This window comes from Callionymus lyra, chromosome 3, assembly GCF_982586985.1.
Source record: "Callionymus lyra chromosome 3, fCalLyr1.hap1.1, whole genome shotgun sequence".
Taxonomy (NCBI): domain Eukaryota; kingdom Metazoa; phylum Chordata; class Actinopteri; order Syngnathiformes; family Callionymidae; genus Callionymus; species Callionymus lyra.
The window spans coordinates 32,158,263-32,182,722 of NC_141820.1; the positions used below are offsets into that span (position 1 = coordinate 32,158,263).

Here is a 24,460-nt window from a genome sequence, read left to right on the forward strand (position 1 = left end):
TCATACCTTACCTGAATCATCCATCAAATTCATTTTAAGCTCACTTTCTCGCTAGTTTTTCTTTGAAGTTCTTTGATAGTTATTTATTCTTCATTAGTATATGTATTTTGATTTTACGTATTCGAGTTTACTTTTGTCTATGTTGGACGTTTCTTTTTTTTTTTAAACATATTTTATTTTATTAAACATTATTATAAATGGTTATATATTCTATTATATTTACCATTTTGGAGTGCGCAAAGGTCTTTTTGAATCGTAGAAAATTTCTAAACGTTTTTCCTAGAGAACTCGCTCTCTATTATGGACTTCGGAATAAGATAACTCTTGGTATGACGTAACTGCCCGCTTGTTTTCACTTCATTAAATGTGGCCCTTATTGAAAAAAAGTTGTGTTATTCCTGGTTAAGTTCGTTTATTGGTCGTATTTGAAAGTACAGTTGAAGATATTTCCAGAAACGGTGTGTATTTTTGTTGGTTTGTTGGTTTGATTTTTTTGTGCAATATGACGGACATCCATTTTATGGATTCTTTATGCTTCTTAATTGAAAAAGAAAGGATTGAGTTTCAGATAATCAACAGCTCTATCGATTTTTTCAAAGTCTTTTTCAGAAAGCGTTGGCATTTTAAGTATGGGGTATGATCGGGGGTGTTACAAATCTGAGGGGAAAAAAATACAAAATGAAATAATGTATTTTCGTGCTCCTCAGCTTTGGATATAAACGTTCAAAATACTTAAAATATATCTATATTATTATACATCTTTTGGTATTTCATTGGCATGTGGGTTATACAACGAATAACAAAAAAGAGAGGGAAAGAGGCTACAAATCTGGCAACCTACTTTGAGTAAGAAATTACTGTCATTGCCTCCTTATTGTTTAAAATATAAATCCATGGTGGCAATATTTTTCCTCTGATGGCTTAAAAAACTGCATGACAGCAGAACAAAGAGTGTTCATCTGACATACCGTTTGAGGCTTGTACAAAATCACTTTGTTTCTTTTCAAGGTAGCATAAGGACTATGGACTCCTCATATCTGTGTGTATTTATAGTGGTGGGGGGTGTAGTGAGGGAAGTAGATAAGATGAGCCCTGGCTGCTCCTTGATACTTCTCTTTCATCCTTTTGCTTCTACCCTCTTGTTACTTGATGGGCCATACACTGCATTAACCAGGGGGTCAGTAGTTTTCCGATGACTGTTGGATCGCTTCCGAATCTTTTGCTGCTCGACTGCATTTATTCTTGGGTCAATTCCTAAAGTATCACCCACACTTTACCTGAAATGCTTCACGGTGTGCACAATTGCACCGCAGGTCAAAACTCCCCTCAAAGAAATATATCATAATATGTTTTTAAGTAAGATTCAAGATTGTTGGCGAGCTTGAAAGCATGACAAATGAGCAGTGCCGGCGCTAGATTAGCATACAATGGATTTAGTTTGGCAGTGTAGGAGTCACAGTAATGGAGGCCCAACTGACATTAATAACTGTTAGATGTTAAGGATGTTAAAAAGTCACCCGTTTCCACTAGTGCTTGAATCATTTAGTACCATTTGTGTATGATGTAAACTGATTTTCAGACACTTTAATAATAATATTCTTATTTTAAGAGCTCACTTGATGGCATTTTTCCAGTTTATAATCATTGATTTGAACTACTCTTTAATGACGCTTCATGGAGAAATACTGAAGGAAATTGTCAAGTTGTATTATACAGTAATTACTTGAAAAATATATAAAGTCGAAATTTGGCTCATGTTTTTTCTAACAGCGCCACAAAAAGACTGGCATGCAAATAAGCCCAGCAAGTCTCTTTTGAAGCCAGAACAATAAAAGAAAACACATTTGCTAACCCGTAGTGAACAAGGATTCTTCATTCTCGTCTTCCCTAACTCCCTCCATCTGTTCTGAAAAACGACCACCTCAATCCATCACCCCCACTGTAACACTGGGAGGCCAGCAGGGGGCTTGCCCCTGAGAAATTAATATTTACTCCTGTATTAACAACATTGATTAGATTTGAACACCAGCTGGTGAGAACTATTACAGTTCTTCCCATGGTGGATGTCTCTAGACAGTAGCTGTACAAACTGTTCGGCGGGAAATATCAAATTATTTTCCTTTCATTCATCTTTCTTCTCTCTTTGCAAAACTAGTTGTAAACTGCACCGAACCCGGCCATGTGGACAACAGCATCCGTGAGATCCTGACCAGTGGACCACATCGTTACAGCTTCCAAACCTCGGTCACCTACAGATGTAACCCAGGCCACTACCTGCTCGGGACGAGTTCCATCTCTTGTCAGGGAGATGGAACCTGGGATCGCTCCCTCCCCAAGTGCCTTTGTGAGTAATTATCCATCCATAATGTCTAATATAGGGCAACAGCAGTTTATTTTCAAATATTTTATTATACATACGGAACATTTTCATATTATAATTTATGTGATGGTTTGTTTCATTTAGCATTTGAAGTCTGTAGAAATGTAAAGTTCCTAATTAAACAATGTTTTTTTTGTTTAGTGTCATATGAAAATAAAGCTAAGAATCTATCCAAACAGTTGTTAACTTTACAAAACTTAAATTTTTTGAAAGAAATTCACAAATTCTGAAAGAAATTGTCAAAGTCTGAAAGAACATACAAACTCTGTAAAACAAATGTACAAACTCTTGAAACAAGTTTACAAACTCTACACCATTAACTCACTTAAAAAGTCTGCTGGAACAAATGTATGATCTATTACAAATTAATAAATCTGAAACTATTTTACAAACTCTTTAAACACATTTTTTAAATCTGTAACAAATTGACTAACTCTTAAAAACTGAAACCCAATAAAAACAGTTACATTTAACAACCTCTTAACACATTTCCAGATCCCCTAAATTCTGAAAAACTAATCTCAAAAAAACAAACTCTTGAAACACATAAATATGTATATATATATATATATATATATATACATATATATATATATATATATATATAAACTCAGAAACAGATGTACACTGACTTTCTTAAACAAAACCCTTACAATATACTGTACATGCAAAATTAAGCTCTAAATATCAAAATCCTTAGCTAATGAAACCAAAAGGCTTCCAAAATGTTCTTTTGTTATATAGTTCCTAATGCTACACGAATGACAAGTATTTCACGGTTTTGTGTTCATTTATTTTGGGGGTTTTTGCCGCCCTGCAAGAAATAATTTTCAGTTTTATGTATGTGGAGTTTGTATTTTCTCCTTGTTACTGCTAGTACAAGGTATCTTGGTACTGAATATGAAATTTTTCAGACCCACATTTTAGTGGTCACACAGACTGCAGGCAAAGTAACAAAGTGAAAAACATTGTTTAAATAATTGATTGTGTTCTAGATGAGTCATGATTGTTAAAAATGAAATCTTAAAAGATTAAAGTTAACGATTCTTAAAATGAATGTGTAAAGAAAAGAAAAAAGTTGCTTAAATGGTTAAGTTATGTATATATATAATAATACATAATATATAATAATAATAAAAAAATATATAATGAAAACTATTTGTCAAATTTTGTTTGACTGTTGCTGCCCTTCTTGACTCGGAGCTACTTCTGTTTACTTGCAGGCTGTTCCCAACTCTGACAATTATCCCAAACTTTCAATTCATCGTGCTGTTTACGCTCCAAGCCACCTTTTTGTCCTAATTTATTTCCTTCTAACGACTCTGCTTTCTATACACAGTGGTGCTGTGCGACCGCCCGAGCATGCCTCCCTACGCCCAGATCTCCGGGGACCGTAGGACAGTAGGATCAGTCATCCGCTACAGCTGCATCAGCCAACGGAGCATCATTGGCAACACAACGCGCATGTGCCAGCTGGACGGCCAGTGGAGCGGTTCACCTCCACATTGTTCTGGTAAACTAAAGCGAGGTTAACTGCCTGACAATAGAGATGGATAAAACGGGCCATGATTTTCCTATAAACTATCTTTATAGATAGATGTTACACACAGATGGCACAACAATATTCAAGCAGGAAATATGATCCTTTTGTCAAATCATGCATTAATTCCAACCACTCACTTTGCTCGGGTGAGCCAAGGTCAATTAAAAAAAATATATATATTTGGTATTAAACATCAGCACGAGTCAGTTGAATGGTTCCAGAGCAAAACAAATGCCTGGTAGTTTTTATCAAGGGCAAATGGTCCTCAGTGAAACTTTAATTCAGTGACATAATACAACAGCATAGATGTTAACACTGCACCCGGCTATAACTTTCTGTTGCTTCACTCTCTGCGCATAATTGTTCTGCTTTAGAGCCTTTGAATTCCACAGTTGAGCGGGAACCTATAGAAAGCAGCTTAACAACTGGACTATTGCCATGTTACAATCCACATAAATGCAATCAAACTATTTTTTTTATATCTATATATATAGCTTTGTGCAAATGTTAACTTTGGCCTGAAATTAAAGGAAAGAAAGGAGGAATAAAGTTGTGAAGGGACAACACCGGAGCATAAGGCGTCACACGAGGTGAATGTCAGGTGACGGTTTGCGCAGCACCTTGATTTAGTGGATTTTCCTACCCACTGATTTTGAAAAATTCTATCTCAGTGGTAAATCTATTAAGATGTCCACTCTCTCCTCCTGCGGTACATGTTTTCTGCACCTCTAGCCTGATTTATCCATTTTTCTCAACGAGCACCTCTCCAGGCGAACAACATGACAATGGCTGAACCTCAAATTTACAAGCTGTGGGTATAATTGTGCCTGATACGTGCAGACACTAACAAAAACAAAGTGCAACAGACTGAATGGTTCTCCTATCCCACTGTAATCCCATTCACCATTTTCTATTCAACTATTATAATAGACTTGTCATGTTGTTTCATATATTGCTTGTTTGTTGTGGTTTTTTTTTTCACAGTTTTATATTTCGGAACATGGTCATGAAGAGAATCCTTTTGAGAACTTGTCTTTTTTAAATCTGTCTATGTTTATTTTTTACAGGAGAATCGACAGGACTCTGTGGTGACCCAGGCATACCTGTGCATGGTATTCGTTTAGGGGAAGAGTTTACGGTTGGAAGTGCCGTACGCTTCAGCTGTGAGCCCGGCTACACACTAAAAGGCTCCCCGGAGAGAACCTGCCTAGCTAACGGATCGTGGATGGGCACACAGGCCGAGTGTCACGGTAAATATCGTCCTAACCGTAAATCTTAGCATAACTACAAATAGACTCACATCGACCTGCCAGATAAACAGAGGGGGTCAAACATGCTCAATATTCTGACACTGTATTGTTTGCAAAATGTTTATGGCATTGTGATGTGAAGGTTATCTTAACTAAATTATAGCCTTGTTATAAAGTTCAAATCCCGTGAATTCTCCACTGTTCACATTTTATACATACATTTGTTCTTCTCATGCTTCATCAATGAAAGCAACCTTTTGGGAAAACAAAAGCATGTTTTAAAATCAAAATGATTTCTTATATCCATGACCAGTTCAACACATTGGGTCTAATTGGGTCTAAGAGGACGCTATGAGTAGTTAACATAAAACTCCACCCATGAATAGACAATGTTGACGATATAAGGAGGTGATGAAGATCCTGTCCACCTGTCAGACATGAACAGAAAGACTCTAGGAAGTTCAACCAGCCGTGATCAGTGAGTAACCTTTGGGCATGTAGCGGATGAAGACTCTGCTGGTTCCGAAGCGAACATCCAATATCAAACTAACTTTCCTTGTTAATCTTGCCTCTGTAGAACAGAGAACATATCTCAGGTGAAGCGTAAATGATTTGACATGACGCTCAACTAAATAAGCACTTCAGGAGGACTTCAAAACAGTCCAAAACATCAGCTGCTGAAAACATTGTGGAGGAAACCTCTGTCAAGAAATATACCTGAAGATTGTTAATATATTATAACCTATTATTAGCCTTTTTTCTTATGTGTAAATCTTATTTTATAAATATACTCATAAATTGATCAGGCGGAAATATGTGTATTCTATTAAATTATTTTAAACCGATAAATCACAATTATTAACCTAATCTGGATTTTAAAACTGCTGATTGTGAACCAATTAAACTAAATGTGTTATATTTTTTATTCTTAGAATGAATTTGCATATTGTTCACGAAACAGAGCGCAATGATATGTCGTTGATTTGGTTTTGATTTTGTGAGTATAACACAATATCTGAGCTGCTAAATATATGACTTAATATGCACCAAAATATTGATGAATCAATCGAAAATCGGGTTAGTTTCCAGCTGTTCATGTTTTAGGCACAGATTTGTTCTGCTCACACTTCATGAACGAGACCCAGTATGTTTTAAACAACAAACAAAGTCTCGATCAAAGACCCAGAAAAGGCCTACACAAAAATACTTTGCATGCACACTCACACAAATATGAGAACATATTTCACGTAAAGCACTTGGAAAAAACTTGAATGTAGAAGTCTCCGAAGCACTCGCACTGAATGAACGTTTTCTCATAAAATCAGACCTTGTTATTACAGACCCACTCAGGTCTTTAATTAGATTGGATTTTCTTGCAAGGAATCTTAAGTGCCCAAGATGTCACCTTGATCTGAAGAAATAACCCACCCAAAGCCCCATCAGGTCTGTAAAGACGTTAATTTGCACATTTAGAGGTGAATATGGGCTCTTGGTGACCAGAAAAGTCTTGTTTTGTGGCCCCTTTGAACTCCCTGATGCATCATCTGTTTAGTTCGTCCCTTTCTCCTTTCCCGTTTTAACATCCCCTAAACTCCAGAAACACACATCTCTCATGCCACAGTTTGCTGCCTCCTTCTTTAACGGTCATATGCCCACGGGCTCCAGCTGTCCACCTGTTCTCCTTTGACACACATTTCAAATGCCAGTGCACATCTGGTGGAAATGGAAATAAGAAGCATGATGGGTGGAGATATGCCTATGAGGCCCAAAGAGCTGAGGCTGAAGACTGAGAACACATCTATCAAAGGTGGTAAGACTAACAGCAGAAAGTCAGAGTAAAAGATGAACCCAGTTTACAAAAGTCCTTCAAAATAAAGTACTAATGATTTAGTAGTCTAGGTTATCAAGAAATCGATGCCCGAGAAAACATAAAATAGTCGTCAAAACAATATATTGATTGCCAGATCATTTTTGCTATTTTTCAGTGATTTCCTGTGGAAACCCAGGAACTCCAAGGAACGCCCAGATATTGATTCACGACGGCCTGATATTCTCAAGGTCCATAACATATGCTTGCCGGGAGGGCTACTATTCAACTGGACTGCTCACCAGACACTGCACAGTAAATGGAACTTGGACTGGCAACATGCCGGAGTGCTCTGGTAAGTAAAAGAGTCCAACATGCTGCTTTTATTTTATTGTGTTCTTTGATTGAATTATTGCCTCGGGAATTCTTACTGCAAAGTCTTTTGTTATTTTGTACAAGCTCTACTTTTATACAAGCATACATCACTAATCTAAATACACATATTTATTTGTTAATAAACGATTTAATCAGTATATAACTTTTATTTAGTTATATACTAGTTAAATAGTTTAAGATAGCCTACGTAGAGTATCCAAATAAGTATGACGGTAGTCGCCAGGGATGGGCTGATATAGGTCATGAACCCCTTCCCTTTATTTCAGAGCTCTCTGGATGGCTCTCTTGCTCTATACTATATTTATCAACTGTTTTAAGCCTTTTTTCTCACAAATTGACAGTGCACTTTATTCATGAACTCTGGACGTATTTGCTGAACTGAAGCGATTCTACTGTATGTGATACACAGCGCGCAAAATGTTGATAAGCTAGCAAGCTACAACACGAGGCGCCATTGTAAAAAGTTAGCTGTGCTTTTGATGTGGGTTGTATGATTGACTTTCTTTATATTGTTTCTTTCTCTCTGGACATCAAAATCCTCTTGACCCTCAGCAATTTGTCCTCTAATAACAGCACATATAATGTTGGCCGATTATTCCTGGGTCAACACAGTCTGCATTAAACTGCGCTTCTCAATTCAATTGTATTTAAAGTGACAAATAATAACAAAGTTATCTCAAGACAGTTTAAGCCAGACTATATTGTGGAAAATAATAACAGATCAGAGTAATTCACTATGAGTGAATCAGATCGTGGCAGTGACAAGGAAAAACTTCCTTTTAGAAGGCAGAAACCTTGATCAGAACCAGACTAAGAGTTGATGGCCTGCTGTGACCGGCTGGGAGGGTGGATGGGGGATAGATGGATGGAGAAAAGAGTCAGTGAGGACACATTAAGAGAAAAGAGGAGAGTATAAACTAGGCTTATTTGTCTTAATATCTGTTGCGACCTATGTAGGAAAATATTACCATTCTTTGCTATTGGGCCTAACAATCTAATGCACCTAATAGTCTGAAAAATACGGTAATCAATTAATTTAAAAAGTGATTCTATTGAAACCTCAGATCATTTTTAATACTTTCATTTGCACCCACTGAGCCCTTTAACCCAAGACAATTTATGTTTCATTAACTGTTTGTACTGGAAAAACTCTGGACAAACTACTGTCCATCATGGATGATGACAGTCATTTGAAACAGAGAAGCAGATGGAGCACGAATGCTCCTCCCCAGATGCAACACTAATAGACTCATGGGCTCATTCATTCCTCGTGGTCTTAGACTTTATAACTCTGAATTTGGGGTCAGGAGTGGAGCGAAAGGATGATGTTATTCTATGTTAATCCTTGTATTATTTTCTTTGCATTATTTATTTTGATATATGTTCTTTATATTTGTACTTTGTCATTTGTTGGCCTTTGTTCTTTTTATTGCACTTTGTTTTTGGTCTTTTTTTTTATGAAACTATCGTCTTGTCACTCTAGTGTGTACTGGAAACACAATTACCTAAAGGAGATCTCCAGAATATTAATATTAAATGTTATTGAAGCTTAAGCGTATTTCTTAAATGACAAAAAAATCTATGAGTGATATTGGTTCTTGAGAAAATGCAATATATTAAACAATGCATTTTTTTCCTTTTGTTTATTTGATCAAATGTATGAACAAATGTTTGTTTTGTATTACTTATTTGAATTCATGGGTCCTATTTTGCTGATACAGTCATTCACTGTGGTGACCCGGGAGTACCAGCCAATGGGGTCAGAATGGGCAACGATTTCACCTACAACCACACAGTCAGTTTCCAATGTTCTCCTGGGTACTACATGGATGCCGACCGAGCGTCCACACTGATCTGTACCAAAGACCGCACATGGAATGGGACCAAACCCCTTTGTAAAGGTATAAAATAATACACAACCTTAAAACAAGTGGTGAAGAGAAACTAACTTCAACATCTCCTCCTCATATTTCTTTCACCCCCTGTAGCAATTGTGTGTGGTGCACCGCCCACTATACCCAATGGACAGGTTGTTGGCACAGATTTCACTTGGGGCTCCAGCATTAGCTACTCGTGTAACCAAGGTTACCAGCTCTCCCTGCCTACTGTGTTAACATGTCAGGGAAACGGAAATTGGAGTGGAGAAAAACCGCAGTGTTTCCGTAAGTAGCAACCCAATTACATATCAAAGTTGTATGACATTTACTCTCAGACAAGTGTCGCATAAATAGACGAGAATGTCCCTTGTTTGATATTTTACAACCTTTAGACACACATCCAATTAAAACCAAGTCAAATGTATGATTTTCGCATGTTCTGATTTTGTCAGTTTTTCATTCCGTTGTGCTGTTATTTGCAGCCGTGTTTTGTGGGGATCCTGGGATGCCTGCCCAAGGACGGAGGGAGGACAGAGGCTTTACATACCTGTCCTCTGTCTCATTTTCCTGCTATCCTCCTCTCATACTTGTCGGCTCTACAAGGCGGTACTGCCAGTACGATGGTATTTGGAGTGGCACACAACCTTCTTGCATCGGTAATTTAATTCCACCATCTTCCTGCTATAACTCAGTGGTCCCAACCAACAAGTCTGGGGTCTGTCTGTGAGGAATTTGTTACGAGGCTGCACTAAAAGAAATAATAACTGATTTAGTTTATGTTTTGTTGATTATTACTTTCTGAAAAGAGTTTTATTTGGAAACAAAAAGCTGGGTTTCTACAGAGTCATATGAGCCTTCTAGATGACAACTGTCGCGATTGATGTTTGGTCAAGTTTACTAAAAAAAAAAGTCGTTAAAGTAGTGAAAATTAGTTAAATATAAACCTTATTTGGGAACATTGTGAAAGCCCAGTACTTTCGCCTGTTCAGTAGTGATGGGCTGATGAAGCTTCATGAAGCAGTGTCACGTTGTTTAGAGGTCAGTAGGTGGCGCCATCCGTTTAAAAATGATGTTATGTTTCATTAGAACAGATACAACAACTAACAAATACAAAGGTAATTAGACCACCATCTAGTGGACTCTCAAATAATGACACTGCTTCATGAAGCTTCATCATTTGTGCTTGTCAGTCTACATATTTTTTTTCTGTTTTCATCTGATCAATTCAAGATTGATCATTCTACACATTCTATTGTACCCTTCTGGGGGATACCAGAGGTAAATGTATATATATATATATATAAATCTAAACATCTAAAAGTCCAGGATTTGTTTTCACTGTTACTATACACTTTACCGTCGATGCCAAAAAGACGTTTTGATGTTCACCAGCAACCTTCACCGTCCATTAGCTCGCCTGGATGCAGTGGTAATTAGCTCTTGTAAGAATTTGGTAATGATTCTCATCAAGAAACTGGTCCTATGATATCTTTCTGACCTTGCTTTCATTCAAGCCAATTATAAGGATCCAAGCTACTTGTACAGGGATGTAGTTGGTGTCCTTCCTTTGAGGGTTTTACAGACGGCCATGAAATGATAGATTCATTAAAACATGTTGTCTGACAGGGTAATATCTCATGTGAGCTCCCCTTAAAAGTTACAAATGATGGCAATGCAGTTTTGTCCTCTTCTTAGAAGGTTTATTTACCCCTGCAGAAATCTACGGTTTATTTTTAAATTTGAATATAAACATGTCGTATAAGTATTAATTTGGCTCAGGACAGGAAGAATGTTGGGATCAGATAAAAATCTAAAAAGTCATTCAAGGCCCGAGGTTTGTTTGTAATTGAAATGCCGTGAAAAACTCACATTATAAACCGGTTGATGTTGCATTTAATGCATTGAGGCTTTGTTAATTTGATAAAGCCAACTGTCATTCTGCTACTTTTGCATAATTCATAAGACTTTGAGGGCTCCTCCAGAGTCGGGGTGCAGCCAGGACATGTAACAATGGACACAGTGTGTTTACTGGCAAAGTCTGAAATTCGCCAAATTATTTTTCGTCGGCTTTTCTCGGGGAACAAAAGAGTTGAATAGAAATCAAGGCTATTAAAATAAGTGGAATGAAGTGATCTATACAATAGTGATTGGCTGATGAAGAGTATTATTTTGTAGAGCTCCGTAGTTGCTCCCCCTACCTCCCCTGGTTCAAAGCAAAGGGTTATAAAGGTAGAGTGTAATCTAGTGGCCTCTCAGAATAAATGTAGTTTCATGAAGCTTCATCACATTTTAACTGGTATACAAGTTGCACCTTTAATGTAATCACTTTTAAAATTGTGGGCTTGGTCAAAATAATTGAGTAAGTAATATTTTCACACCACCACATTTGCCATTTCAGATAATACTTCAACAAAAAAATAAACGATAATGGAAAAGAAATATCATTTCTTCCTGAAGGACATCCCATATACCCATAAGGCGTAATTACCTGCTTTAGTTTTAATTAGGACAAACGTATCAGTGGGTATATTTAGTGTTTTGGGGCACTGTGTTCTTTTTTGTAGTTGCTACACTATGAGTAATCCAGTGAGAGAAAAAAAAAATTAAATAAAGGCTTATCTTATTGCTTTTGCATCTTTCAGATCCCACTCACACAGCCTGTGGAGACCCTGGCATCCCTCTCTTTGGAAACCAGAATAACAGTCAAGGGTATCAGGTGTGAAAACACACTAAGGTTTTTTTTTGTTTTGTTTTCTCTCACCCCAACAAAGTGATTTGTTTCAAAAAGAAAACTGATTCAAAATAGTCAAGGGGTAGACGTTTAGGCCTCTTATTTTGAATTGTATTGTGTTTCTGTTTTCAGATCAGCAACACACTGTTCTTCAGCTGTAGAAAAGGCTATTTGCTGCAGGGTTCTGTTTCACGCACATGTCTACCCAACCTAACATGGAGTGGTTTCCAACCTGAGTGCATCGGTACGTCAAAAAATTCCCTTTAATTTACACATTTTTTACCTTTTTCTCCCACATTAAAAATATATTTTACACTTTTTAATCTTCTCTATCTCTCCCTTTTTTTCTAAAAAGCTTATTCTTTTCATTCATTAATCCCATCTTTCTCTCCAGCTCACCACTGCAGCCAACCAGAGCTGCCAGCACAGTCTGATGTGCGAGCCATTGAACTTCCATCCCTTGGCTACACACTGATCTATACGTGTCAGCCTGGCTTCTACTTGGCTGGAGGATCAGAGCACAGGACATGCAGGTCTGATGGGAGCTGGACTGGGAAACCGCCAGTCTGTGCAGGTGTGATTACAGTCACAGTACATTCATTACATTGGTTTTTATTGCTGGTTACATTGTATTATTATGTATACACAACAACTAAATCTCGTTGTTTACCTATATGATGCTGTATAATAGTGGTAGGCTGATGAAGCTTCATGAAGCAGTGCCCTTATATTTAGCCTCTCGCTGCTCTCCGAAATCTTTGTCTTTCAATCAACCTTTTCATGAACCAATAGATCATTTGCAAGAGTGCCCACTATTGGGATGTTACTATGATCAGAATATCACTACAATTAAACATTGCTTGGGAGAGTTTTTTTTTGTTTTAATAGCAACGATAATTATGTAATTCTTATAAAACTTGTGTTTTTTTTTAAACACTCTGTTTATTTTCTTTATTTATACTAGTGATGCATTAATGAAGCTTTATTAAACATTGTACTAGAGCTCAGCACGTGGGGCTCGCATATCTAGTGGGCTCTGAAAATACTAGCCCATCACTAATTTCTGCTTTTTATTATTAGCCGAAGTCAAGATACTTATGGAATAAATGTAATACAGAGTTTATTATTTATGTTAAGGCCCAAACAATAATTAATTATGTAAAAATAATATTTCATGTCAAATAAATGATATACTATATAGATATCGTGAAATTTAGATAATAACTAGATTATGCGAGGTAAGTACTAATTATTCAAACATATTATACGTTTTTTTCCTTTTTTAGTTTAATTTAATTAAATGTAAATTTAAGTCTGATCCTTCTACACAATGATACATTGGTGATTACACAACATTTTAATTACCAAGCTTAAGATGTATCACAATGTAGAACAATTGTAATATTTCTCACTCAATTTACTATTTAATTAATACAAATTCTTTTGATTTGCCCATTTTCGGGTGACCACCATATGAAATCATATAACAAATCAAAAAAAGAAGGAATGATGTTCTACTGTTTGTGTTTCAATACTAAAGAAAAGAAGTACAGTAAATTTACAGAAGTGAAGACCTTAACTAACTGTGAAGCTTTAAGGAAAAAATACAAAACCTGATTAGACCAAAGCCTTCCATCGATTAGGTTATCCTAAGTACCTCTTATAAACTGTGAGGGAGCGTTAACAAGATCCAGCAGACAAATCGTCTCCCATTAAAGGACTCTGAAGCACTGAGCTAAATACATATAGGATAAATAGAGCCCGTCGACACATAGTTATCTAGAATGGACAAATGCTAATAGATAGAAAACAAAGCTGTAGTTGCGGGAGACATCAACGTGATGGATTCTACACCAAAGTGTGGCCAAAATGTTGTGGAGATTATGTCCAGAGCATTTTTCCCCCTGGCTTCAGCATTACCATAGAAGGCAAGAAAAGGCTATGACACAAACAGAATGTTAACAGCACCTGTGGGGGCAGTGATTGACAGCCAGGTTAAAAGAGTAGCAGCGTAAGGGTGTTCAAGGATGTAGGTGTATTTTCTGAGAGCTTTCCTGCTTCTTGATGTTTGTGCTAATAAACATCAAACCCTACAATAGTCATTATCGGCTCTATTCCTTTTGATGTGAGCGAAACCGTGAGTCGAGTTGTGTTCGAAGCTCAGCAAAACTGTGACTATTTGTGGAGCCCAGGACTGACGCGCTTGAAGAACTGTAAATTCTTTGGATTCCACCAACTGACTACCAGGTGGTTTTCTTAATAATTTATTGTTTTATTTTCAAAATGTTAAAAATAATTTAGTGTATAATTGTGTATTAATTAATGTATAATTCAGCCCATCACATTTCACACTTCATTATGAAAAACACAAACATTTTGATCCAGTCAGGTTGATTATCTTATCATTTAATCAAAGAATGTATTTTTTTTTCCCCACAGCTGATAACCGTCCAGTGGGTGGAAGTCCAGTTGGAACAGTACAGGAGCCTCCTTCCAAATTACCAGGTATATTTTTTTGGTCAACTCGCCTCCTTTTGAGCCAATGGATATCAAAGTGTTTTCCTCGCTCAGATTATAACCGCCCATGGATTTCTCTTTTTTCCCCTCCTCTATCAGTCCCTGGTGGTGTCTTTGCGAAGAACTCTCTCTGGAGAGGGTCCTATGAGTATCTAGGAAAGAAGCAACCAGCTATGCTCAGCATAACTGCCTTCGAACCCTTTAGCAACAGAGTGAATGGAACGCTCATCGACCACAGCGGGGTTGAAGTCAAACTTGCAGGTTGGTATTATAAGAAAGACTTGCAGACCTTGTTGTACATATTTGGGATCGTAAAATACCCCAGGAAAATGGATTGCGTGTAAATGTTGTCAGTGAACAGACAATCTTCGGGCAGATATTTTCCAAACAATGCGTGAGAAATCAATCAACCCCTGCATGAAATCACTCTGGCTGCTGAGGCTGAATTATCAAATATGTGTTACCATGGATACCACTGCTTCTGAGGTCTTTACATAGATGTTAAAATCTCTGTTGAGCAGTAATTCAATTCATGGGTAATAAACAAGCTTTAGTGTATTGTCCAAGGTCATATGGAAGTTTACCTGTGTTGTTTCAAAACATTTAAAGTTTATTCCTGAGTTAGCGACACATATTTCACACTTCACCTCCTCTCTAAACTACCTAGGGAGCTCTTGCTCCTGTTTTAGGAACAATCATGCTTCTGTTTTCATCCTGTAAAGTCTCAAACTACCTTATATACTTTTCTTTTTAATCAAAATCGCAAAGCAAACCCATATAGAAAGAAATAAGTTACATAATATCAGATTTGTTTCAGTTTTATCTGGAACTTTAAGTATTGCATACGAGAGTCTAACGGATATATACAATCCTCAGTATTACTTAATGAAATTATAATAATATGTGACAGTAATTCCACCTACAGTATCCTTATTATATTATGTATAGATGCCATAATAAACTCATATGAATTAGACAACTATTATAGAAAACACTGCGGTGCCACAAACAATGGTATACAGTAAAAAAAAAAAACAATCATTATCATTACAGTGCAAAAATGTTCATTTTTTTCAAAACCAGATATCTTAAATGACAAAAACAGAAGACAACTCATTGACCTAATTCTTCTAATTTTGTTTACCTTTGAATTAAAATGAATTGCATGAAATGAAGTTAAAAATGCAATACTCTATTTTTACATGGCCCACTGTTATTGTCCTTCACAAATTACAAACAACATGTTTTGCATTATTTCTCACATTAATAAAGTATAAATTTGGTCTTCACTCTGATACAGTATGTGCTGTTTCAGTTCATTTAGAGTAGTAATAGTTTTGACTGTTTTTTTCTTTTAAAGTGACAATCTTAAGTGAAGTCATTTTGTCAGAATTTTAAGTAACTGTCCAAATATTTTATTTGTTGCCATGTCTACTTCCTCTTTTATTTTGGAAGTTTTGTTTTCATTGGTGCTCTACTTCCCCACTTTTTCTTATTCCCATTGTAAGTCGATTGTTTTACCTGCGAGAGACTCTAAAAGTACGACTGTCCTTCAAAACATAACGGTGTTGTTTTTTTGTTTTTTTTTACAAAAATATTTTGAATATACAAAGATTATATAAATATTGTATACATGCATGAATTAAAAGTTTAGGTTCTTAAGCTGCTATTGAAAATTTCCTCATTTACCCATCACTCGTAGTGGTAGTCACTCAGAATGTTTTCTTACTCTTAGCTACAGCAACTGTTCAGATCAATATGTTTAAACAACATAAGATAGTGGGAAAGCTTTGTTTCTTTACTCTCCAAACTTTGGAAGTATTTGACCTTGTATTTCATCACACATTTTATAATGCTTAAATACTCACACAAGCTTGTCTCCATTCCTGTTTCTTTTCTCACAGGCACGTATAAACGAGAGGAGGCTCAGCTCCTGTTGCAGGTCCACCAGATCAGAGGTCCTGTGGAGATCTTTGTCAACAAGTTCAAGATTGACAACTGGGCTCTGGACGGACATGTAAGTGCGAGAGGTCGAGCAATTCATTCCAGCGATATGCAAAAAAAATTGCCAACATACACGTCTTATGTCGTGAGTTATGCACAAACACACAGACTCGCTAACCTTGTCACTCTCGGGAGATGGAGGGCCCATGAGGAGTTTCTCTTTAATTAAAATGTCAGTTAAATCATCGCCTGGTAATCAGGACTCGACAGATTCCCTCCTACCCTTTCCCTCATATTACCTCCCAACCTAGGGTTTTGGCGGATGCTCTTCAAATATAATTATAGCAGGTCACAGTGTATGTGTGCGTAGCTTATGTACACCTGTTAGTTTATCGCGGTCTGTTTATGTTCCGGATCGTAAGACAAATGTGATATTAGATGTTTGCTGTAAGTTCCTCTCGGCTCTAATGATGTGATTTTTCATTTTCTGCCTTCTCATTGCTGCTGACACTTTGATGGCATGCTCTTTTGTAAAGCCTCGATGTGACACATCAAGAGTCTTTCATTCATCCCCCTCTCTCCCCGCAGGTGTCCTTCATAGCTTCGTCCAACTCCTTTGTATACCAAGGATTTGTCAGGGGGAAAGGGTTCGGACAATTTGGTCTTCAGAGACTTGGTGAGTGAGACTTGATTCCATAAGGAATATCCCAGTTATCTTTGCAGAAATTGTTCACTGAAAATGCGTGTTGCCCTCGAGCTTTACTCCAGATGTTTCGCAGTATGCAATGTTCCTCGCCTCATTCGCCATCCTATGGATTTCCCCATGTCATATAAAATATTATAGAAGATTATAGTGACACTGAGTCAATACAAGAACCAAGGTAAAAATATCAAGTGTTATATAGGTATTAGTTGAAAGTGTTATGTATCATGAGATTAAAATATAACATATTAAATATATAGAACATGTTAAAGTGTTCCTGTAATAAACAGATTATTTTACTGTGTTGATTAAACTGCTCTTGGGTCTATATATTATTTGTGCACAGTTAAAATATATACTTTAAAAGGCCAATGAACAAAGGACAAACACAGGAGTCCCAGAAAATCAGGGAAAAGCTTGCACAGTAGTAACCCAAGATGATATTGTACTGACAGAGCAAATAAATACTGACAGAATGTAACTCAGACAGTGTATTTTTTTTTAGTATTTTAAAATGTACTATCCCTTTTTCTCCAAAACTTAAAACCTAAATTATATACATCCATGTCTATACATAAAATAAACATTTTAACCTGAGTTACGCATTTAATTGATTTCATGGTGAAACTCTGAATCATATACATGTAAAAAATACAATAGAAACTCCTGGAAAATATAATCTATCCCACAAACTTTGTTTAATACCAAGTTGAATACAAATAATGTTGGCCATGATCTTTGCCATAGAACAACTGTTCTAATGAAACATATTATTTTTAAACTGATTGCCCCATCTACTGACCTCTAAACAACATGACATTGCTTCATGATGCTTCATCAGTCCATCACTAGTTAAATTGATACGCACAACTGGATTTCCATCTAACTTACCTAGTAACTTTTTGTTTTACTGCAGATAGTTTAGATCCCAGCAGTCACAACCCTGGATACAACTTTGCCTCCAACAGCAGTTCAGTTGCCGCTGCCATCCTTGTGCCTTTTATAGCAATGATCATCGCAGGCTTTGCTCTGTACCTCTATAAACATAGGTAAGTTCTACTTCCTTTCTTTTTTTGATCAATGCTTCTGAGCTGTTGATGTGTTACAACAATCAGTTTTCTGCACTTTTCAGAAGAAGACCTAATGTTCCCTTCAACGGCTACGTTGGCCACGAGAACACTAATGGACGGGCCACGTTTGAAAACCCCATGTATGATCGCAACATACAACCCACTGACATCCTGGCCAATGAATCGGAGTTCACTGTCAGCACAGTGTGCACGGCTGTATAGCGAACGCTTTGCTGCAGGTAATTATCATTAAATAATTATTTTAAAAATAATATGAGATATGCACTGATACATTCTGAGATCACTGAAAAAATTGAATTTGGATTGCAGTAATGGGTTCACAAGTATCTAAAAAAAAAAAAAACTGTAAAATATTGATTAAAAAAAGTTTTCTTAACCAGTCAATCGATAAATATGTAAAAAAAAAAAATGTATTGTTTAAAAATGTACTATGATTCTATAAATGAAGGCGCAAACAAAATTTCTTTAAAATAATAACGTGACAAATCATTTTGAATGTGATTAATGAATAAATACAAAAGTAATAGGTAAAAATCTGTGCTAAAATGAAAAAAACTCTCTCTGTTATGGTAATATATATTTAATGATATATTAAAATAATTTATATTTAATTTTATGGACAAGGAAAAGGAAAAAGGTTTTACTAAAATAAAAAAATAAAGAAAATAATTATTAAAATAATAATGAGTTGATTTTCTCATTCTTTATTTATGACAATGTATGAATCTGTATGAAAGGAGGATATGATCATGGTATATAACACAGTATATAACATTGTAATAAAGTACATTGTAATTAAGTTATATTGTTAAAACAGTAAAATAATAATGTTTTGCTTTGAGATTAATAACCAGAAGTATGTAACATGGCAAAAAAGCAACTATCGGGGCTTACAATTAAATTTAAAAAAGCATGGAAAAAAAAGAAAATTGAAATGGATAGAAATTGTTGAGTTATGACTTCAAAATTATTTCCCCTTGCTTTTTTAATGCCTAATTCTAATCCTTCCTTTTGTGTCTCTCAGTGATGAGATGTGTCCTGCATTCTCACCTACCAGCCAGCAGAGGAAACCCTTAGTTCCATGAGCTGAGGGCAGTAAAAAATATAAACATATTGGCTGAAACACTTCAAAGAAACCTCTTCAGTGGGAACAGCTGTACCTGCAAGAGTCGAGAAAAACCATGTGAAGATGTCAACTGTAACAAACACCAACACCAAAATGTGTTTCCTCTTCTAACTTTAAATGGTTTCTGGATCTTTTTTCCTCAGAATTATAAGAGGACAAATCTCCCACCTAGAGTCTGCAGACAACAGAACTACAGCTGACTGCAAAGCCGTGGCTTCTTTTCTCACTGCTACCCTGTGGAACCCAAATGGAATATATCGGTCATGTCACGCTATTGACCCGTAGCAAAGAGAGAACCTTTGTACAAGTGAACAACATTGAGGCTGTAGAAAGAAGGTGGACACAGTCTTGTCTCTTCATTTTCATTCCTATGGTTTCTTGGGACGCCATTTGCTCTCTGTGATTAGTCACTGGGGAGTATAGTCCCTCCTCTCCCTGCTCCCACGGCTGAGATGGGATGCTACATATCTAAAGAAGAGATTCTATGACAGAAGTGGAAGACAAGTCGCGCCACTGCTCTCTCAGCTCGTCTATGCTCTTTTATTTGGACTAAATCTGCTTTCTGAAGCAGCTGTGTCCAAAGCTGGACGATCCAGCATTGGCTTTTGAAAAAAGCACTTAATGAGGTTAGAGAGTAGTTGGTTTGTATGAGTGTGTGTGTGTGTGTGTGTGTGTGTGAGTGTGCAGTAGAGAAGGAGTGTGCATACATTTCTATGTAAGCTCAGAGAAAAGTGTTGCGTGTTCGGCCCCAAAGATTTATCTTGATCCAATAGACTTGCATGTCTGATCTTGTTTCATGATGAGCATCACTTTTGGACCCTTTTGTTCCAGAGTTTCTTCTTTCTATGAGGCATTTGCAGTCTTTTTTTGACGATTCATTCTTCAACACGCTTAAATTATAGTCCGAGAACGCGTCAGAAATGGAATAGCTCTTTAAAGCGGTGTGCTGTCAAGTGGGCTCTGAAAATAATTCTTCTTGAAACTTCCTGAAGTTAGTTCAGCCATTACTAAATTTTGTAGCCATTAACTGAGAAATTATCTCAATTATCTGATACTTTTACTTCTAAAATCAACTCTAAATCACTGCAATGATCCTATTATTATTTTGGTCGATACTGCTTTTCCATTGAACTCATCCAATGATTTGGATAATAAATCAAGTCCCAAATAACCTAATATTTGAGGAAGTTTAAGTCCAGCATAATGATATATAATAAAACTATTAGAAAAACATGTCCACATTCCCTTCAACTCATTGCATCATTACCTTTTAAACTAAAGCACAAACATACCTGGAGATGGAAAACACAATTTTAATTAATCAATTGAGATATATATTTCTGATATACACCTTACCAGGAGGAAACGTTTGGTCATGTGATTTAAGCATATTCCATAATGTCATCTTTCAGGGTTTTGTTAGTCTTATTGCTTATATGAAATGGTTCCGAAAAAGTTACGAGAAATGTGACAAATGATCCATATTCAAGGAACTTTGGATCAAATCATTTTATTGCTATTTATGTCAATTCAATTCACTATAAACCTAACTTTAAATCTATATATTTTCATTATAAGGCCCTGGTTAATTATTGTGTTAGTTTACTAACTTTCCAAAAATATCACACAACTTACCAAGACTGTGAAACTAAAATAGAAGTTTCTACTAAACCAGCAATATTAATTATTTCCACTGAGTTGAGTTTAAGAAGGACTTTGAAAAAGGCTGTAGACTACTAAGACCAAGGCAGGATAGTGACCATAAATAAGTCAAATATTTATATGCAGAATAAAATATATTATTAGAATAAGAAAGAAGAACACACCCCTATTTATTGAGTGTCCCATATGATTGTTTATTCTCAAACAATCAATATATGCTCATCAATAAAACAACAGGAATTAAAGTAAGCAATAAATTAAACTGCACCAAGTTTTCATTATGATTAATTTCGATTCAATATAATAAACAAAACAAAGTAATTTCTCAAAAAGGTTTTGCATATTAGGAAACATTTTTATCTACATACAGTTTATTTTACACAATTTATTGTAATAGTATTGTATTTGGCAATTACAAAAATGTCTTAATTATACCATCAAGCCGCCAACACACGATGGTTGACTGCATCACAAGGGCTTCACAGATATTCGTCTTGGTTTCATCTTTTTCGTGTTTGTGTACCCGTGGCCCTCAGTGAGCACTTTACATAAAGTATACAAGTGCCTTGGTTCGCCTGCATGCAATCTAAATACTAAGAAAAGCAACATTCACGCCATAGAGAGCTGGTGATAAAATTACTACAGGATTAATCTTTTAACATTTAGCTTCAGTCTAATTTAGAAACCATCAAAAGATGTCAAATACACACATGGAGAGGAAAAATGTGTTATATGTGTATAATATGAAGAAACCATTTCTTGCTGATGTCATTAGTTTTAAATATGTATTTTGTTTATATTTAATTTACCAAAATTAAAATGTAATAATCCGAGGAATCAAAGTGGATTTTGAAGCCATTTGCGGCTCATATTGTGTGGCACTTTTTCTTCAAGTAAATACAACACTGAACAAATACACAGTGATACAGATGTGCAGACAAATTGTCATGATATTAATCAGAACCCAAATATTTCAAACAAATTAGCCATGATCTCCTACAACAAATCCAACAACATCTTTTTCTTTCTCTCTATTTTTACTTTCGAGCCTGTGTTTATTTGATTTGTGTGACAATTTATTTAAACTTTTAAAGGTGGACTCAAGTTTGTTGCATTCAATGAAAGACAAAAATAAATGCAGCAGATTTAAAAATGGTTTAATTAATAAGATCATCAAGTCAACATAGTAAATAACATTTTGCTGTCTGTATTTATGTAAACTCAATTCCAAAAACTATAAAATAAATAATCCCTCCTTCCAGGTAATAAAAATAAAACACGTTGGAATCATTAGCTCGTTTATTTTTAAATACATTTTATTTCACTCATAGGAACACATAGTTGTAATTGATTAAAAAATAGTCGAATAAAGTCTGGTTTTCTAGCAGGTTCTCTCCCCCCTTTGATGTAGGTATTTAAAAGTTGGACTGGAGCGAATATTTGGGTTAGTCTACTAACTCATTTAAAAGTCCAGCATGCTCATTAGAAAATGAAGATCAGCGTGTCCTGGAAAGAGCCGCTCTCTATGAGTAATACTCTGTGATAGCAGCAGGGCCCCTTCCTGGTTTTCCTCCCTCATATTTTAAGACGGCGGCGGATTTTACTATGAGTTTTTTTTTTTTTTTTTTTCTGTTATCAGGCCGAGCCAGCTCCAAGTTCTCTCCTGCTCGACATCTCTTTATAATGAACAGACCCACATCTCACTTCTATGACTTCCCACCAAGTTGACTGAATTTTCACACAGTCTGGGATAAAACCCCAATCGGCCCACTTTTTTTTTTTTCTAGCAGAGAACCCTGAATGTCTGCTAAAAAAAAAAAGTTTTTTTTTATTTGAATATTTTCTACATCAGATAATGAACTGACCGGTGTGTTTTTCAATCCCCATTCATTTATCATTTGCTTTTCACTGGATAGCTGTGTTTACCCGGATTCATAGGGTTGGGGAAAAAACGTAGAGAGTCTGGCCGTGTATTTATGGGTGAGACTCAGAGCAGGAAGAAATATCCGACTTTTTACATGAATCATTTTTACACCGCGGGAGTTAAAAAATAATGAATGTATTTTATTTCACTGAGTGCATATAAATCATTGAACTACATTGTTTATTATTCTATTATTCCACGATTTTATTTCTGGTTTTGTGTATGTTGCGAGTTTCTCTGGAGAATGTCCAGTTCATTGAGCAAAGAATATATATACATGCATTTATATATATATAAACATTTCTACAAATTGTTGCCTTTAATTACCAGAGACGTCACATTCCGATCCACTTTTGCTTTGAATTTTATCAACATCCAGAAGATGTCACGTTACATACATACATGCAGGTCAGACGGCGCCTCACATGATGGAGTTAAACCATTCACTCCTCATGTCTTGTTGAGAAAAAAAAAGGAAAAAAAAAAAAAGGTTCATGGACAGAAATGTTTGGTTAAATGTTGTGAGCATCGAGCTGGCTGTGTATTTGCAGGGAGCTAACTGAGGAGGGTCTCTAAGGAAAGAGATCTTGCTCACAAATAATAATTAAAAAAACATTTTGTACAGAGATATATATTTTATTAAAATACATTTGTAATATAAAAAGAGTGACATGGATTGACATATATATGTACATTTTTTATTATTATTATTTTAATTGTAGTACAAATGCTAGTGAGGAGTATACGGACAAATTCTATACATATATAAATACACATATATAAATAAATACAAACGATCCTAGAAACAAAGGTTTTTTGTACATGTAAAAAAGATTGTATATAAAAGTTTACATTACTGTACATATGTAAGACCGATCATTGGCTTGTCTGCGATATATAAAATGTATTTTATCCGTCTGTATATGATGCTTTGCATTGTGTCTAAGCTTAATCTACTTTCTTCAACTTGAAACTTATTTTGAAAGTTTTGAAATAAAATAAAAAAGAATCTGCTTTCCATCTCTGCTTCTTTATTGACTTCCGTGTCAATGTGAATGTCAGTAAATTTGTGTTATAGATTGTATGCTTAAATCATTTTTTTTTTCTAGGAAAAAGTAGAATCTTTTTTTATCTGTTTTTTTAGTCTTAAAAAAACTAGAAGATAATTTGCAAAAATGTTACCTGGAACTGGGAAAAGGGTCGACGTCTATATAAAACTCCTTATTGTGTGAAAAAGCTTGAAGATGCTTTGAGTTCTTTGCTCTTGGAGTGATTATACATTATAGTGTATGAATAGTAATCTAAATAATAATAACAAAAGGAATGTATCTATGAGGGTATGATATGAAATGCTACACCTGTCAAACGGTAACGCAGGTGTCCTAAGGCGAGCTCAGGCAGGACGGAAACCTCCCGTGGAGCAGAAGGGCAAAAGCTCGCTTGATGATGAACCAAATAGAATAAGCCACAAAAATTTACCAGATTCCTCCAATAATATACAAACGAACA

General features: G+C 35.8%; 1 protein-coding gene across 1 annotated transcript in view; it reads left to right on the forward strand.

The window, feature by feature from the left end:
* Positions 1-23,951, forward strand: part of csmd2 (CUB and Sushi multiple domains 2) — a 194,854-nt gene extending 170,903 nt beyond the window's left edge. The window contains exons 56-72 of the mRNA XM_087787555.1: positions 2,156-2,344; positions 3,720-3,893; positions 4,991-5,173; positions 7,159-7,335; positions 9,098-9,277; positions 9,365-9,538; positions 9,736-9,909; positions 11,896-11,969; positions 12,117-12,228; positions 12,379-12,558; positions 14,424-14,489; positions 14,601-14,762; positions 16,406-16,518; positions 17,034-17,121; positions 18,065-18,197; positions 18,281-18,457; positions 19,264-23,951. Coding sequence (XP_087643681.1) covers positions 2,156-2,344; positions 3,720-3,893; positions 4,991-5,173; positions 7,159-7,335; positions 9,098-9,277; positions 9,365-9,538; positions 9,736-9,909; positions 11,896-11,969; positions 12,117-12,228; positions 12,379-12,558; positions 14,424-14,489; positions 14,601-14,762; positions 16,406-16,518; positions 17,034-17,121; positions 18,065-18,197; positions 18,281-18,440 — 2,339 coding nt within the window. The 3' untranslated portion in view covers positions 18,441-18,457; positions 19,264-23,951. The remainder of the gene's footprint in view (positions 1-2,155; positions 2,345-3,719; positions 3,894-4,990; positions 5,174-7,158; positions 7,336-9,097; positions 9,278-9,364; positions 9,539-9,735; positions 9,910-11,895; positions 11,970-12,116; positions 12,229-12,378; positions 12,559-14,423; positions 14,490-14,600; positions 14,763-16,405; positions 16,519-17,033; positions 17,122-18,064; positions 18,198-18,280; positions 18,458-19,263) is intronic.
* The last annotated feature ends 509 nt before the right edge of the window (positions 23,952-24,460 follow it).